Raw genomic sequence first — 17312 nt, 5'->3', positions numbered from 1 at the left:
AGAGCGCTCAGATCAGAGTACTGTGCTGAGGGCCCCCCTGCAGTTCAGGCCACCCCCACCCCGGGGGATGTGGGGACCTGTGTTAAGCCCCTGACTCCTACATGTGTGACAATTCAGACTTTTGATAAACATGAACAAGCATTTGCAATGCATTAAGTCTCACATTTACGTGAGTTTGAGCTACTGGCATTATAAATAACTATGGGCCAGATGTAGGAGAGGAAATACCGGTCGGTAACGGCCGAATTCGGCTGTTACCGACCGGTATTTAGGATTCAGCATGTAGGGGCCAGCATTTTACAGAATCGGTAAATTTACCGATTTGGTAAATTTACAGATTCTGTAAAATACCAATTCGGTAATTCCACATGTAGGTGACACTCCTGAGAGTGCCACAGGCCCTTAAGAGTCGGTATTTTACCACCCAATCCTATTGGGTGGTAAAATATCGAATTCAGGTGTGCATGCACATCTGTGCATGCACACCTGTGCCATGTGGCACACGGACATGCCCTAAGGGCATGTCTGTGTGTCACATGGCACACATGCCTGTATTCGGGGTGCTAGAGGGAGTCAAAGTGACACCCCCTGCACCCTTGCAGGATTCGGTATTTACCGATTCGGTAAATACCGAATCGGCATTGCCCATTGATTCCTATGGGCTTGAATCGGTAAATACCGAATGTTACCGATTCGGTAATTCAAATTTAAGAATTACCTACATCTCCCACCTTCATATTTACCGATTCATAAATACCGAATTGGTAAAATTCGGTATTTATGAATCGGTAAATAGGAATTACCTACATCTGGCCCTATGTCTTCTATCTATGATTTGGCTTTTAAAACATAAAAAAAAAGGCATGCCCCCGTTTTAGACGACCCGCGTGTAACGTAAAGTGTGCGGCCGCCGTTAAAGTGAAAGGACTGTATGGGGTTCCTTTTAAAAAGAAAAGCATTTGTTTAAGTTGTCAAACAAATGATTTTTTTTAATTGTAAAAGCGCCCTATGCCGCACTTTGATTTTAATCGTGACCACGCCAATTGGTGTGCCTAATGTTATCTTCATGCCTCTGCAAGAAGTCATCGATGCAGCGGTACGTAATATAACCAATGCCACCGCAAACACGGCCACACCACCACAACCCTAAAAAATCTCCGCTGTTCTGGCACACATCAAACACCTCAGCATCATCTACATGACAGGCCACTTCAACTAACCAGACTGTCATATCTGTCTGCACCACACACCAAGAGAATGATGGACCTGGAGACACTGAAGACGAGAAAATAAGAAGACCGGTCTTCTCCTGCTATGGCTCCAACCTCTAGAACACGCTTCTTCTACAATGGCGACTGTCCCTCAAACTCCTGGCTCTCCTCAGTCTATCAATTCATGTTATCGACAGCAAATCACTTGGCCCCAAATGTCCGCCTAAAAATTAGTTACCCACATATTAAAGTGGTGGGTAAAAGGAAGAAAAACCTGGAAAGTAACTTGTTTTACGCTTGTTTACCTACTGTACGTATTGTTTGGCCTAAGCCCTATTACAGAGTTACTTTCCTGGAAACCCCCCATGATGCAGGAACCGTTATCTGATAAAGCCACACTACGGCACAGGAACGTGTTATCTGATTAGGTCATAACGCTTGCCATCTAATTAGACAAGCGATATTCCTCCAGCCCCTGATAAGGCATATGGAGTTCTCAAAACAAATCAAACCTATGTCAACCTGGGAAAAACCCTGCGGCCATTGTTTTGATTTCACCGAGAACTTCAGCAAAAGAATGTGCTAACGACCAAGTCGTATGACATCCTTATTGACGTATCTATGTCCATCCTTACGTCAATCTCGGCACCTTAAAGGTATAAATATTACCGATATTGCCCTATGCAAACACACGCGGTGGTGATGAGGACGGAGCAGCCAGACTTGCCGAAGCCCAGAGCAGAGCAGACCCCGCTGGCGCAGCCCCGCCTTCTTGACGCGCTGAGAACAACACGCTGCCTTTCTCCTGCCGAGAAATCCAGCTCCGGCGCTTCCGGGTAGCCCTCGCAGGCAGCCTGGAGTATCGAGACCAGAGACGAGAGATACCATCCCTCATCCATCCTAGATTCCAGGTACAGAACTGAATAACCCCTCACAGAGAATTCTTTAGTCAGTCACTTGGCAAAACAAACTTAACTTAAACTGTAACTTTCTATTCCCGCCCACGTATTAGACTTAGGTCAGGTACACGGGGTAGGCGTAGCTAGAAACACCAGTTGAGTATGATTAGTCAAATGTATATGTGCATGTAATATATTTTATTCATTTTAAACCTTCATATGGCTTAGAAACCATATCAATGTTTTTACAGTATTATTTTATACTTCTGCTTTTAATGTATGCACTTTACTTAACTATAAGTATTGCAATAATATCGATCCATTTCTCTTGTACGAGAAAAGAGACTGATCAATAAATAACATCTTTTATTGAACACGCCCGTCTCTTCCTTTTCTCTACAATCTGATGAGACTAAGAATGCACGTACTGACTGAGTAAAATAAATTGCCTTTTGTTCACACGACTCTCGAGATACACTCTTGATTAGGGGAGAGCAAAGTTGTCATGTTCTATGGTTGTCAGAAACTAAATCCCTTCTTGTCTATCCAGAGAGGTTCAACTCCTCCTTGCCTATTCGAGAAAGTTTCTAGTGAACTCTGAGCTAGCTGGCAAACCCAAAACTTTAAGTCTAATATCGACAGTAGTAGACCTAGTTAACGTCTGGTCTAGGCCTACTATACTATTGAAGGTATTATTCCAATGCGCAGAGCCTATTGGGATAATAGGAACTACACTACACATCTAAAGAACATATTGTATGCCAAACGGTGAAGCCCTGAAGAAGTCTCTTGGGAGACGAAACATGTTGGCTATGATAATTTATTTATGAAACATTAAAATCCTTTTATGAATAATAAAGAGAAACTTTGTCAAGAAATACACATCCTGGATCTGGACGATTCTTTATGCGCCAATTGTCTTTGAACTTTGATGTGACACGCTCATATCATCTTATATAGTGCTGAAACGTATTGCATTGAACCATATTGCAGCTTACCTGTTATGCGTCGTCTGGTCTGGGGTGCCCCTCCGTGATCGCCAGCAGGACGCCAGGGACGCCCTCACCATGGCGGGTATTCTACTCCCGGTGGGAGGTTTGGTGATGAAGTAGGGTGCAGCCAAGAGGAAGATGAGGAGTGCCAACGCCACAGAAATGGCCGGGATGGCATAGCCAATCAGGAAGTTGACGTTTTGCTGGATGAAGGCCACTAGTAGGAGAGCCAGGATAGCACCGATGTTAATGCACCAGTAGAACCAGTTGAAGAAGCGCCGGGTGGCCTCAGGCCCTCTATCCGTCACCTGCGGGAAAGAACCAAGAGATGGGGACCAATGAGGATACAATGGGAGGTGCTCAGGCTCTGAGCTGCACAAATTAACCAAGTCAGATGTTAGAATAAACGAGGCCGTTAATGGGCAATAGTAAATACAGGGCAAATCCTCCTCCCTTCTAAAACATGAGCACAGTTTGGATTTAAACCCATGACAATCATGTTCCTTAGAATACGTTATTAGCACCTAAAGCGCTTTGTTGCTTAATTATAATTAAGGATGAATACGTGTTAACTGGAAATAGATTCCCACGCGCAAAATCATAAATTGCTTACTGGATGAAGAGAATTTGTTAATGACCAAGGGGCAGATTTACAATAACTGGCGCATCCCCAGGGAAGCGCCTTTATTGTGCGCCATGCCGCCGCCACCATGGATACTCCGCATTAAGAATCCGGCGCACCATGGGGCAAAAACGGCCCAGATGCGTGACTCATCTGTGCCGTACAGGCGGTGCATTGCTGGAGTTTCAACGCACGCGCGACCCAGCTCCAGCAATGCTCTGGCGGCCCTATCTGTACAATGCTGCGTCAATCCTTACTCCTGCTTCAAACAGGCGCAGGGTTTTGACGCAGCATGGGCTCAAAAGTGACTGAGTGAAATCTTGAGGTGTTCCCGCACGAACGCCCCCCCCCCCCCTCCCCCCTGTGCAGGAACGCCTACTTCTGGCGCAGGGCTTTACAACGTGACGCATCTCTCAGATGCGTCACGTTGTAAATACCCCGCACCATGGCGCATCTTTTGCGCCGCCGCTGCGTCACAAAAGTGATGTAACGGCGGCGTAAAAGAGGTGAAAGGGGGTTGTAAACCTGCCCCCAAGTGTGCACCGAAAGTACAACTTTTAGTTGCATTTTTCTTTGTGGTCAGATTTAAAGTAAGCAGGTAAGTTTTTTAGCGTGGAAAAAATATTTTTGCAACAAGATCTTTCAAGCTCTGTTATAGTTTATAAGTCCCTTACTTTCTTTTTAGTGATCTACTTTTGTTTTGGAAGAAGTTGAAACCTATTTATTTTTCAAGTAGCACTATTGTCCGTTTTATTCAAACATACAACTGTTTTTGGCAGGTGTCCCTGTGTGATATGTTGGGTTTCGGCTGACACAATTCTGAGCTACACTTCTTGTGGTTTTGAAAACTAAGTGAAGTACAGGGGGGTGCTGGAGATTAAAAGCGCTCTGAAGTTCCCGGACTGGCTAATGAGTGATGTTACGTTCTTCCGAGAAAGTCACAAAGCGAGGCCTTCTTCAATAGATTGCTTTTTGGTATTGAATTATCATGGTTTAAAATGGTCAGATGACCTCTGCTGTACATAATCTATTTACGGCATTATCCCCCCAAAAATTTTCTCCAAATCTTGAATTTTCAATGAAATAACCACTGAAGGCCCTGATTTTATATTAAAAACAGAGCTTTGGACTATACCATTTCCCGCTGAAAGGCAATTTTTCTCTCCATGTGTTCCCATACCTGGCTTGTCATGCGGTTTGGTGCTTACTTTTCCTCCATATTAAAAAACAGTAAATGTTTCAGCACCCAGGCGTATGTGCTGCAGAGTTAAATACATATAAGGTCCCAAAGGCGAGACCGGTGCATTGCAAATGCGTGTTAATTTTGAACACTTTATTCATAGTAGGTAGAAGGTTCTAATAGCCTCGTAGCCCTTCTGCCTCGGGTTCTACCTGTTGTTAAAGGCCCTCTCTCTCTCGTCATAGGCCCTCGCCAGGTTCAGGGCCTTTATCAACCAGTACAGCCCTCGGCATCTGACTATACAGCTATAGTAACGATCACCTAACCTATCAAAAGACGTGCCTCTTCGTAAAATTCGATCACATGTAGACTAAAGCGATAAGCATTTTGATTCATTACTCGTATCACAATGGACAGAACTATGTCAGAGCTCTTTCTTACGTCTCCTAAGCTTGAATCCAATGAAAAGAACCCTACGGAAAGGGGATTTGAGTCCTCCCTCTTGAGATAGTGGCGCATTGGGGACGGGTGAGCCCCATCCAGGCGTTGGCTTACCAGGGTTATCCGCCTCATTTTGGGAGCACACCATGGCATTTCCAGAATGTGTACCTTTCCTGCTCCTGTTGCATTAGAAATGGTGATGGGTCACAAGGTTTATGTCAGCACAACCTACAGAAAGTGTCTTTGGGTCAATCCTGTGCGAGCATTGGTCCCTGAAACATTCCCTAATCCACTGCATGAATGCAACGTGTTTACGTTGGAATAAGAAAAACAGGAGTATGACACAGCTTTACATATTTCATTTAGCGTGAATTACACAAGTTAGATTCGATGAACCCAGTTGTACACAAGCCGGCTATTAATACACACTTGGGGCATAATTACAATACGTGGCGCATCCCTGCATATCAGCAGGGATGCGCCACTTATTGTGCGCCATGCCTACGCCCACATGGTTGCGCTGCATTTACAATGCGGCGCACCATGGGGCAAAAACGGCACAGATGCGTCACGCATCTGTGCCGTAAAAGTGTCGCATTGCTGGAGTTGCGTCGCAAGCATGATGCAGCTCCATCAATGCTCGGGGGGCCCTATTATTCCAATGCTGCGTCAATCCTTACGCCTGCTTCAAGCAGGCGCAGGGTTTTGACGCAGCATGGGCACCAAAATGACTGAGTGAAATCTTGTAGATTTCACTCAGCCACTTTGAGGAGGCGTTCCTGCGCCGGAACGCCCCCCCCTGCGCAGGAACGCCTCCTTCTGGCGCAGAGCTTTACAGCGTGACGCATCTCCCAGATACGTCACGTTGTAAATACCCCGCACCTTGGCGCATCTTCTGCGCCACTGCTGCGTCACAAAAGTGATGCAACGGCGGCGCAAAAGCGTCGCAAGGGGCTTGTAAATATGCCCCTCTGTGGGCCAAGAGTCCATGTTCAAACTACAACCATGTAAGAGCCCGCGATGCGTGATGCACAGGCAGAGGACTCACTGCGCATGCGTCGGAGACAACCGAGCCCTGCTGTCACACAGAGCACTAGTGTGAGCTAAGGTCAAATGTACATAAATGACAACACAAGAGAATGAACTTACTACATCTGTACTCTTAAATCTGCAGCAACATCTGCATGACTGAGAACAAGCTCTGAGAAATGCCATCATGCATGTAAAAATAGCAGGAATGGGAGATCACGCAAAGATTCATGGGTATGTAGAAGCTGTATGTAGATATGCAAATGGCAAAGGATTGTGGGTACTTATGCACTGTAGAAATGACAGTGGGTATGCACCACAAGTGCTAATCAAAGAGCAGACCAGCAACTGCTCATAAAACTTGCATGGGGTGGAAATATACACTGTACACCGAAAATATGTTTAGATAAATAATGAAAATTGTATAAAACAATATTGTGCAAGCTCTTGGGTCCAGGCTGGGGACAGAAGAAATGTATTCTCATTTTTTGGGCAGTAGCTGAAGTAAAATACAAGATGGATTATTACATGTGCTGTGGACAGCTGTCCCTGGGCCAGTTCATGCTGCAAAAACTATTAGTTTAATTGTGTTTTAAACAGAAGACTTAAGACAAAATCCTAACTTAAGTCTGTCTTAAGTCTGTCTTAAGACAAATTTAAGGCAAAATCCTAACTTCTGTGAATACCAAAAGTAGTAAGTGCATTCTGTGAATGCCAAAAGTAGTAAGTGCATTCTGTGAATGCCAAAAGTAGTAAGTGCATTCTGTGAATACCAAAAGTAGTAAGTGCATTCTGTGAATGCCAAAAGTAGTAAGTGCATTCTGTGAATACCAAAAGTAGTAAGTGCATTCTGTGAATGCCAAAAGTAGTAAGTGCATTCTGTGAATGCCAAAAGTAGTAAGTGTATTCTGTGAATGCCAAAAGTAGTAAGTGCATTCTGTGAATACCAAAATAGTAGTAAGTTTAGGATTGAGTCTTAAATTCATTCTGTGAATCGGGCCCCTAGTTAGTTTAATTGTGTTTTAAACAGAAATCCACATCCTTTCAAAGTTGCACGAGTTTAGCTCCATTACGAGGATCATGATTGTTTGCAGGGTACATCTTTCCTGTCGATCATATACTTAAACATACAGATTACTTCAGATTTCCGCCGGATGTCCATCTCAATCCTAAAGAAATAAATCCTACATTGTCATTGGTGGGTGACACTGAGTACTGCCTCAAATTTACCTATTCGTTGGAACTGCACTGTGCAGGACGCGACAAAGACAATTTTACATATTTCATCGAACAATGGAAATAAGAAATACATAGTTCACACCTGTTAAAGTAAAGCAAATGGAAAGTGGTTGTGCGAAGGAAACGCTATAGAAATGTCTGTGGGTATGTAGATACAAAGGATTGTAGGTACGGAAACGCTATAGAAAGTTCTGTCGGTATACAACTACAAGGAGGTGTGGGTACGGAAACGCTATAGAAAATTCTGTTGGTATGCAGATACAAAGGACTGTGGGTACGGAAACGCTATTGGAAGTTCTCTGGGTATGCAGATACCAAGGATTGTCGGTACGGAGATGCTATAGAAAGTTCTATGGGTATGCAATTACAAAGGATTGTGGGTACGGAAACGCTGTAGAATGTTCTGTGGATATGCAGATACAACGGAATGTGGGTACGGAAACACTGTCGAACGTTCTGTGGATATGCAGATACAAAGGATTGTGGGTACGGAAACGCTGTAGAACAATGGATGTGTGATCTTTGTAAATGCACCAAGGACTGAAAACAGCGAAGATCTCTAGTGTCACTCTGGCAAGTAACAAGAAAATTGCCAAGTATCTCATTAAAATGGACCCAGTGAGAAAGAGAAGGAAATATACAAAGGGCACAAAAAACTCCTTGGCAATAATGGTAATTTTTGATTATGGCTGACAGTTGATGTAGAAGTTGAAAATCAAGCCCCCCCCCCTGAAATCAAGGTTGAGAGACAGCCCAGCATAAGGTCCTGAAGAGGAATCAATCCCAAGGGAATCCTACAGCGGGAAAAAAGAGTACAAATAAAGGACAAAAAAGTATCTGAAAGGGTGCATCCTTCTGTCTCCCATTTCCCCTTAAATATGATCTGGGAGGAAAATTCTGTCCAAGGAAAAAAGGCTGACGCCATATTGGATTAGGTACTTCAGGCACCAAACAGAGGAGAAGCGGCCATCTTGGATAGGCATAGCTATATGGCTAGTCGTGCCTACTCTAGTCTAAGAAAATGGTGTTTCCATTAAACAGCCGAAGAAAGAAGAAAAACCCTTAGTTTGACATCCTTTGTACCTTCACACTGCCAACCGTCTCCTGCACCGGACACTGTGTGCAATAACCGCAGAACCCCCCCACCTTCCAAATGGCAATGACCGTGGAGATGCTGACTCAGGCCCAGCAAAGTGAGGGGAAACTTCCTACCCGCGTGAGATTCAAAGACGTGCTTCCTTCTCCTCCCAGAACAGGACGCCGCAACGCTGGCGAGTCCTGTTCTGAGATACAACACTGTGAATAGGTCCATCTTGTTAGCAAGACCGCAGCTTCGGGCAGACATTGACAACCAGGTGGAGTAGACATTGTAACGTCTTCCTTCCATCTAACGGGTGATGATCAATGCACCGTTCCATCTGTAGACCTGTTGCATTGACCGGCTCCCAAGGGGCATCTGTAACGACATGAGGTACTGCACCCTTTCTGCTCCTTTCATGGATAAAATCTGTTTTGTTGAGCAAATATAGTAAGAATGACTTAACAAAGAAGATCTTCACACCCTCAAAGAGTTACTGTTCACACAACCCAGACACCCCCTACCCACCACCACTTCCCCCCTAACAAATCCCCCACCCATCCTACTCACCCTCTCACACAAAACTCCCCACACTGGACCTCAATCCCCGCTCGCAATCCCACCAACCGCTCCCGATGCACCACCAACCCACTTTCGGACCACGACATATGCACCCTCCTCCGCTCATATGACCCAGTTCCCCAAAACCACTTACCCACCACACACCTTTCCATCCCCATGATTCACTCTAACCCCCTTAGGCACCCCACACAAAACAACAACAGAGGCTCCATCCCAAATAACCTTAAGAAAGTCCACCTCACTCTAGAACCCTCTACCACCCTCTGCACCCCCAGACTCAAATGCATACTTCTCAACTGCAGGTCGGCCCCTAGACACTCCTCCAACATCGCTGATCTCATCAAAACACTGGACCTTGATCTAACCATTCTGGCTGAAACCTGGTTAACTGAATCTTCTACACCTATCATGGATATTCTAGTTCCCCCAACTACCACATCATTAGACTTGACAGGTCCAGCAAGACAGGCGGTGGAATCGCATGTATTTATAGGAGCAACCTCTCAGTTACTAGAGTCACCTCCCCCCCACTTCCCTCCTGTGAATACATCTGCCTCGATGTCATCAGCGAGAGCAAACCTGTATCTCGGTGACTTCAATCTCCATTGAACGATCACAATGACGCGGTGGTGAATAGTCTCAAAAACTACCTCAACGCTCTTGACCTCACCTAAATCTGCAACAGCCCGACCCACGATAAAGGCTTTATACTCGACCTTATCATCTCCAAAGAGAACTCTACCCAGCTTGGGTCAATCCAACCCTGTGACTGGTCAGACCACCACATTATCACATTCTTCATCAATGAAAAAGTTAAATTTAACCCGGTTCAAGCCACTAAATCCAAGGTCTGGAAAAGGGACCTGAAGAAACTCAACCCAAACTCTTTACCTTCCCGTAGCTGCAATCTCCTCCTTCCCCCTACCGGCGCTCTTGACGTTCAATCTTTGACCGACCACTACATCAACTCTATGACCTCAATAATCAATGAGGCCGCCACCTTGCAACTGAAAAGAGTCTCCACTAAGAACTCCAACCCATGGTACGATGGTAGACTCAACGAAGATAGACGGGCCATGCGAATGGCAGAGCGCACCTGGAGAACAGCCCCTTCGGCACTGCACCTTAAAACTCTGAAGAAACGCCTACTTCAGGAAAATCAAGCGCGCAAAATCAGATTTCTTCAGCCTCCAGCTCGACCAAGCAAAAAACCGGCCAAGAAAACTGTTTGAACTAATCAAAACACAATCCAAGGAACAACCCCAACATTCACATAGCACAATAGGCGATATACCATCCTGTGAAGACTTCTCTGCTTTCTTTAATCTAAAGACTGATAACATAAGGAGCGATCCCTGCAATGACGTTAGTCTCTACTCCAACCCCCACAGCATAACACCCACTGAACCAAAAAACAATGCTGCATGGTCATCCTTTGGCACTTACTCTGAAGAAACAATTGACAAACTGCTCAGCACATTGAAACCTTCTAATCACCTCACAGACCCCCTTCCTGCCAACGCTGTAAAGGACTTCATCCCATTACTCCTCCCACTCTGGACCAAAATTATTAACAGTTCACTTCAACAAGAACTCATCCCAGACTCCCTCAAAGTGGGACAAGTCACGCCTATACTCAAGAAACCAACAGCTGACCCTACTGACCTAAACAATTACCGTCCTATTACCAATATTCTCACCCTTGCCAAACTGCTGGAAAAATGCGTACAACTCCAATTGACAAAACACATTGATCAGTTTGACCTCCTCAACCCTCATCAATCAGGCTTCCGAGCAGGGCACAGTACTGAAACTGCTATGACACACATAATTGATGACGCACTCCAAATCCTAGATCAAAATGATTCCTACCTCCTCATCCTTCTTGATCTCTCCTCAGCATTTGACACAGTCAAACACAAGAACTTACTCGAGTTGTTAAACACCAGAATGGGTCTATCTGGGACTGTTCTCAAGTGGTTCACCTCCTTTCTGCATAATCGGTCTCAGAAATTCAAGAGCAACAACTTGATGTCCCCACCAGTGCCGGTAACATTAGGCGTCCCACAAGGATCTTCCCTATCCCCAACATTGTTCAACCTGGTCATGGAACCTCTCACCACCTTGTTACAAGCATCTAATGTACACTTTCACATGTACGCCGACGACACCCAACTATATCTCAAATTACAATCCCCCAAAGACATCAAACTTCTGAACTCAATGCTCAGAAACACCCAATCATGGCTTGCCGATAATCACCTCAAACTCAATGCTCTGAAAACGGAGTTCCTTCTGATCTCACCTCCCGCGAAAATCTCCACCACTCAAACTTGGCTTAAGCACCTAACTACACTCAATGTCCAACCTACCATCGTGGACTCAGCGAAATCTTTAGGCATAACACTTGGCGCCAATCTCAACATGCAGCAGCATATCAGCAAGGCAACTAAGGGAGCTAATTTCCAAATCAATACCCTGAGGAAACTTAAACCCTTCCTCCCAGCCAAAGACTTCCAAAATGCAGTACAAGCACTTGTCATTCCTCGCTTAGACTACGGTAGTGTCGCCCTCTGCGGACTCCCCCTATCTACAACTGCACCCCTGAGAGCCTCTTTGAACGCTGCAGCGAGACTCATCACTGGATCAAAAAAACATTTGCATATTTCCCCTGACCTAAAATCCTTGAGCTGGCTACCTTTTGAAGCCAGAATACATCTCAAAATTGCCTGCATGACACACAGGGCTGTACACCACAACTCACCCGGCTACCTCACTCAGAAGCTGACAATATCTGGTGGCTCAAGAACCACTAGAAGTACAAAGAATCTTCTTCTGAAACCTCGTAGATTCCGGAAGGAAAAAACATATAAACGCTCCTTTTCAGAAATGGCGCCCAGGATTTGGAATTCACTCCCTCCAGAATCCAGGCTTATCTCCTCCACTACATTTTTTAAGAAAGAAGTAAAAGCTATCCTCATGGCTAAATTCACCTGAACTTTTACTTTGGAACTATTTGAGACTCTGCACCTATTTGTACTAGTCGTTTGTCTGATTGTCTATTTGTATTATTGGTTTAGCTGATTGACTATGCTCCCCCATGTACCTACCCTATTTTGCTACTCATTTATTACCTACAATTGTTCTTTGCTCAAAAATCTGTTAATCACTCTCTTGTTTTCTTACCCCTTGTTTTTGTAAAGCACTCTGATATCTGCAAAGATCTTGTTCGCGCTATATAAAACTTTTAAAATAAATAAATAAATAAACATTCACATAAATAAAATTCTGAAAGGCCCAAGTGTCCATTCACTGTGAATGATACCCCTGGAATATACACATAGTAGTCCATTCTAGGAACAGGTGTGCGGAGAGAGAGAAGGAGAGCGGGAACTGGGGAGAGAGGGCAAGAGGAAGGGAGAAAAGAGGATCATATAGGCATTAACAGCCAGGAAACAATTAGTGAAACAACCTCTCTCTCCTACCAATCTAACGCCTCCCACCAGGATTCAAGGAGTCGGACAACCGTCCAACAGGATGCTTATGACCCAGAACAGACCCGTCTCTGTCTTTCACGCCTTGGACAACCCATACAATACGCACGAGCCCTTCTCTCTGCCCTGGGGTCACCAACTCAAAGAGGTTCGTGCTGGTTCCCACAACTTGTTTGCTAGGACCTCTATTTGGGATCCAGACAAGTTCCAGACCTCCAAAGAGACCACCGGACTGTGCAGCAGAATCTTGGATTTTAGAAATTGGTGCAAAGGACCTTCAAGATCCTCTCCCTCTTTCACTGAGGAAACCTAGCACTCAAGTTGTATACGCTCCTGTTGCATTATCCAATTGTGCAATGTCTGTATCCATGAGCCCGTAGCACTTATGGTGCCACCTTTGACATCCTGGAGGTCCTGGAGGTCCTCATCCTTGGACAATCCCCTTCCGCCTGGAACGACTCCTGGTGGCCGACAGCGCTGGGCTCCGCACCAAAACCCACGGACCACGCACGCAACCTGGGATTCATCCTGGACTCCTCCCTCATAATGACCAAGCAAGTCAACGCCGTCAAGTCATCTTGCCTCAACACCCTGTGCATGCTCCGTAAGATCTTTCGGTGGATGCCCACCAAAACCAGAAACTGTCACCCAGGCCCTCGTCACCAGCCGACTGGACTACGGTAACGCCCTATATGCAGGAACCACAGCCAAACTTCAGAAACGACTCCAGCGCATACAGAACGCCTCCGCACGACTCATCCTCGACATCCCCCGACACAGCCACATATCCGCCCACCTGAGAAACCTGCACTGTCTCCCCGTCAGAAAGAGGATCACATTCAGGCTCCTCACCCACGCACACAAAGCACTCTACGACAATGGCCCCGAATACCTCAACAACCGCCTCTCGTTCTACACCTCCACCCGCCAGCTACGCTCCGGCAGCCTCGCCCTCGCCACCGTCCCACGGATCCGCAGAACCACTACCGGAGGAAGACCGTTCTCCTACCTGGCAGCCAAGACATGGAACTCCCTCCCCGCACACCTACGACTGACTCAGGACCATCTCACCTTCAGGAGACAACTCAAGACCTGGCTTTTGGAGCAGTAGCGACCCCCCCCCCTCCCTCCAGCGCCTTGAGACCCTCACGGGTGAGTAGCGCGCTCTATAAATGTACTGATTGATTGATTGATTGATTGATCCTCATGCGGAGACAATTCTTCTCTGAGTTGCAGAACCTGGCGCTTCGAAGACCTGTCATCTACACTTGTATGTTTAGAGGAAATCCTGTGATCAATCTTACTCATGGTGTTATCTTAAGTGTTCCTCCAACAGTGCTTTACCCTGGACCATGATGACTTCCTGTGCTTTGGACCTCCTCCGATGCCCTCGGGCGAGTGACGTGACTTCAGCGGCCTGGGCAGTGGTATCTTAAGAGATCCACCCAACCCCTAATGATGCGAGAAGCGAGCCACGGAACTGGAGCTTGTCACATCCTCAGAGGCGGCCCCGATAAGAAAGGCTCTTACGGCAACTTTCAAAATTCCCTGTGGTGTGTTGAAATCTACAAATGCACGCCAGTAAGCAGAAAGGGGCTTTCCAACCACCCTTTGAGGTTGTGGAATGCTTGCCTTGCTACTTTTAATACAGTTAGTAGCTGTGCACTGTGTCATTCACAAGGAACATTTCATATGTAAAATAACATTATGTGTGTTTTCAATGACCCCAGTCACTGCAGCATGTACTAAGCCCAATTCGCAACAAGCATTTTCAATGCAATAGGTCTCGCATTGGCAAGTGTTTGAGCTATTGGCATTGTAAATACCAATGCCTTTTATTTATGTATTTTAAAAACTAGCAAGCGGTGCATAAACACACATTTTGTACTTTCACTCATTGCTCACGAAAAGCAACGTTGGTAGTAGCTACGTGGCTTCTGATAAGCAAGGACTATACGTATAAAGTGTGTGGTTACACATCACTTGCAGCTTTTCTGCACACATAAATAAAAGGCATTGTCATTTACAATGCCAATAGCTCAAACTCTTGCAAATGAATATTAATGCATAAGAACTCATAATACTGTTGTGATGGCAGTATCTTTCATCTATTTCGCCAGCAAATGCTTACTGGCGTTTTCCATTACGGTTTTTCATGTCACTGGCGTATTATTACATATTTAACAAGAAACCGCAAGCTTCCATATCAAAACCTTTATACGGAGCCGTTCCGTCACGGCCCCGCCCGCTCATCAGAACGTCCAGCACAGGCACGGAATCCACGCCGCGCCGAGCGGGCCGTGACGGAACTGCTCCGTCATCAGCACAGCGTATCGGTGGCTGCTGACGGAGCGGTTCCGTCACCAGCATGGGAGGGGTTAAAAAATCCCAGCTGTGCTCATGACCCTTAATGACATGCACTAATTGTAACACAATCAACATTCAATGCAAAATAACTTAAACTGAACAGCAACATGATAAAACGTCACATGCAAAACATCTGCGTAAAGAGAGTACGGCCGTCCAAGGGATCACATATCAAAAGTAACATAACAAGGAAATAAAGGTTATGCGCGGCAACACAATAAAATATAGAATACAAAAATAATAGAGACACAACTGGACTTGAGAGAGAGCGGGGTAAATGAGGGCGGATGAGCGGAAGGGTGGGGGGCTCGAGTGCTCCCTCGCCTCACCACCAGGCTGCTGGAATGTGTGCGCGGCCTGTGGCACCCGCACCTGTCGCTGACACTTCGCTTAGGAATGTGAACCTTGTACAGACAATTGCAGGGCTGACAGGTCTAGTGCAGGCGCTGTTTATTTAACCCCTCCCACGCTGGTGACGGAACTGCTCCGTCACGCCTCTCGGGTGGGTTGTGCTCGTGACAGAGCAGTTCCGTCACGGCCCGCTGATTTCGCGCCTGCGTGGCGTGTTCTATTGAGCGAGCGGGGCCGTGTCGGAACCGCTCCGTCACAAGCACAGCCCACCCGAGGGGCGTGACGGAGCGGTTCCGTCACCAGCGTCGGAGCGCCGCGCGCCCCCACGCCCCTTAGCGCTGCGGCGGAATTGCCGCCGCAGCGAAAGGGTTAATAAAGAGCCAGGGTAATATTCAGATTGTGCTACCATCATTAGGGAACCGTTGTTTTTGTACTAACGCAGTATTCCCGTTATTTTCACTCACTGATAATCACTAGAGAACCGAGCACATTTTAAAGGTTGATTTTCTGAGACCTCCATAGTATTAAAGATGCTTAAACATTTGTGTATGATGCTGTGATTGGTACTTTGGGAGTATTTATTGCTTCAGTAATGGTTTATTCACTAACCACTGATCTTGAGCAGATTTGGAGTGGTCCCTCTCTCAGCCACTGTTTGCATTTAAAGCAAAACTAGAGGTTTATAGCTACATGGACACGCAATTTTCCATCCCAAAACCGCAGGGATTGATGGCTCGCAGCGCGGCTGAAGGGAGGCGCTGTCTGGAGGGAGGGGGTACAGACAAGACACCGGTTGAAGGGAGGGATTCCCGACAGGGAAAAAAAGCGCTGTCTACGGCGAGGGAGGGGGTACCGACAAGACACCGGCTGAAGGGACGCCGAGAGCACTTAATATACAGAGACACGCAAACCTTTAAAAAAGCAAGCTTTTTTTTACCGTAACAAAGAAGCCAGCTAGTGGTGCGCGCGCATACGGCTCTTACGTGCTGTTAAGACAGAGAGCACTTAATATACAGAGACATGCAAACCTTTAAAACAAGCCACGAGTGGTGTGAGAGAGCGCGTGCGCACGCTTGTGTGAGAGAGCAAGCCATCTGTTTTGCATTATGGCGCATGAGTCTGGGCACGATATTGTAAAACAGATGTCGGCCGTGCGGGTAACAGACACCAATAGGCCGTGGGTGGGTCAAATGCGAGACATGCACCCGCATGTGCCCAATTGCGTGCTGTCTTTGTTATAAAGACGTACGCAACGCCCAATAGCCTGCAAGGAAAACAAAACCACACGCATGAGTGTGTGGTCAGCTTTCCAAAACCCTTTTACTGATTACATAAAGTCTCGCGCTGCGTGAGCAGTGCTGCGCACTGCAGCGCTAGGCGCGAGGTGCGAGACCTAAAAAGAAAAGGGCACCAGAGTTTAACCATAGGTCTGGCTTGGCTCCAAAGATCTGTGCACCAGCCGAGCCATAGCAACGTTTGGCATGTGAATCATGCACAGAAATAATGTAATAATATGATACAGTTTCTTCAAAATCCAAAAAAGTGCATTTCTTTAACATGTGGAAGTGTTTCACCTTAGTACATCACATGGATGTTATCACTGGATAGACATGTATTAAAAGTTACAATTTTTAGAAACCTTAATGACTTGCTCCGTCCCCTCCCTCCCCCCCACGACAATGCCTTTAGTGAACTAAGTCATAAGTAAGAAGTCCTGTAAACCCTAAATGTTTCCTGGATTCTTATTTTAGATTGAGATACATTACAGTAAATCAAGTGAAATATAAGAAGTGCTGTTAGAGAGCATATCCTGAATTTAAGTATTTA

At 46.0% G+C, this 17312-nt stretch overlaps 1 protein-coding gene across 1 annotated transcript in view; it reads right to left on the bottom strand.

Annotated features, from left to right (window-relative positions):
- SLC15A3 (solute carrier family 15 member 3) overlaps nucleotides 1-17312 on the bottom strand; it is a 262081-nt gene that overhangs the window by 142792 nt on the left and 101977 nt on the right. The window contains exon 2 of the mRNA XM_078676489.1: nucleotides 3109-3410. Coding sequence (XP_078532615.1) covers nucleotides 3109-3410 — 302 coding nt within the window. The remainder of the gene's footprint in view (nucleotides 1-3108; nucleotides 3411-17312) is intronic.

The sequence above is a fragment of the Lissotriton helveticus genome, chromosome 1_1 (assembly GCF_964261635.1).
Source record: "Lissotriton helveticus chromosome 1_1, aLisHel1.1, whole genome shotgun sequence".
NCBI classification, from domain to species: Eukaryota; Metazoa; Chordata; class Amphibia; order Caudata; family Salamandridae; genus Lissotriton; species Lissotriton helveticus.
This window is presented reverse-complemented; position numbering and strand designations above follow the sequence as displayed.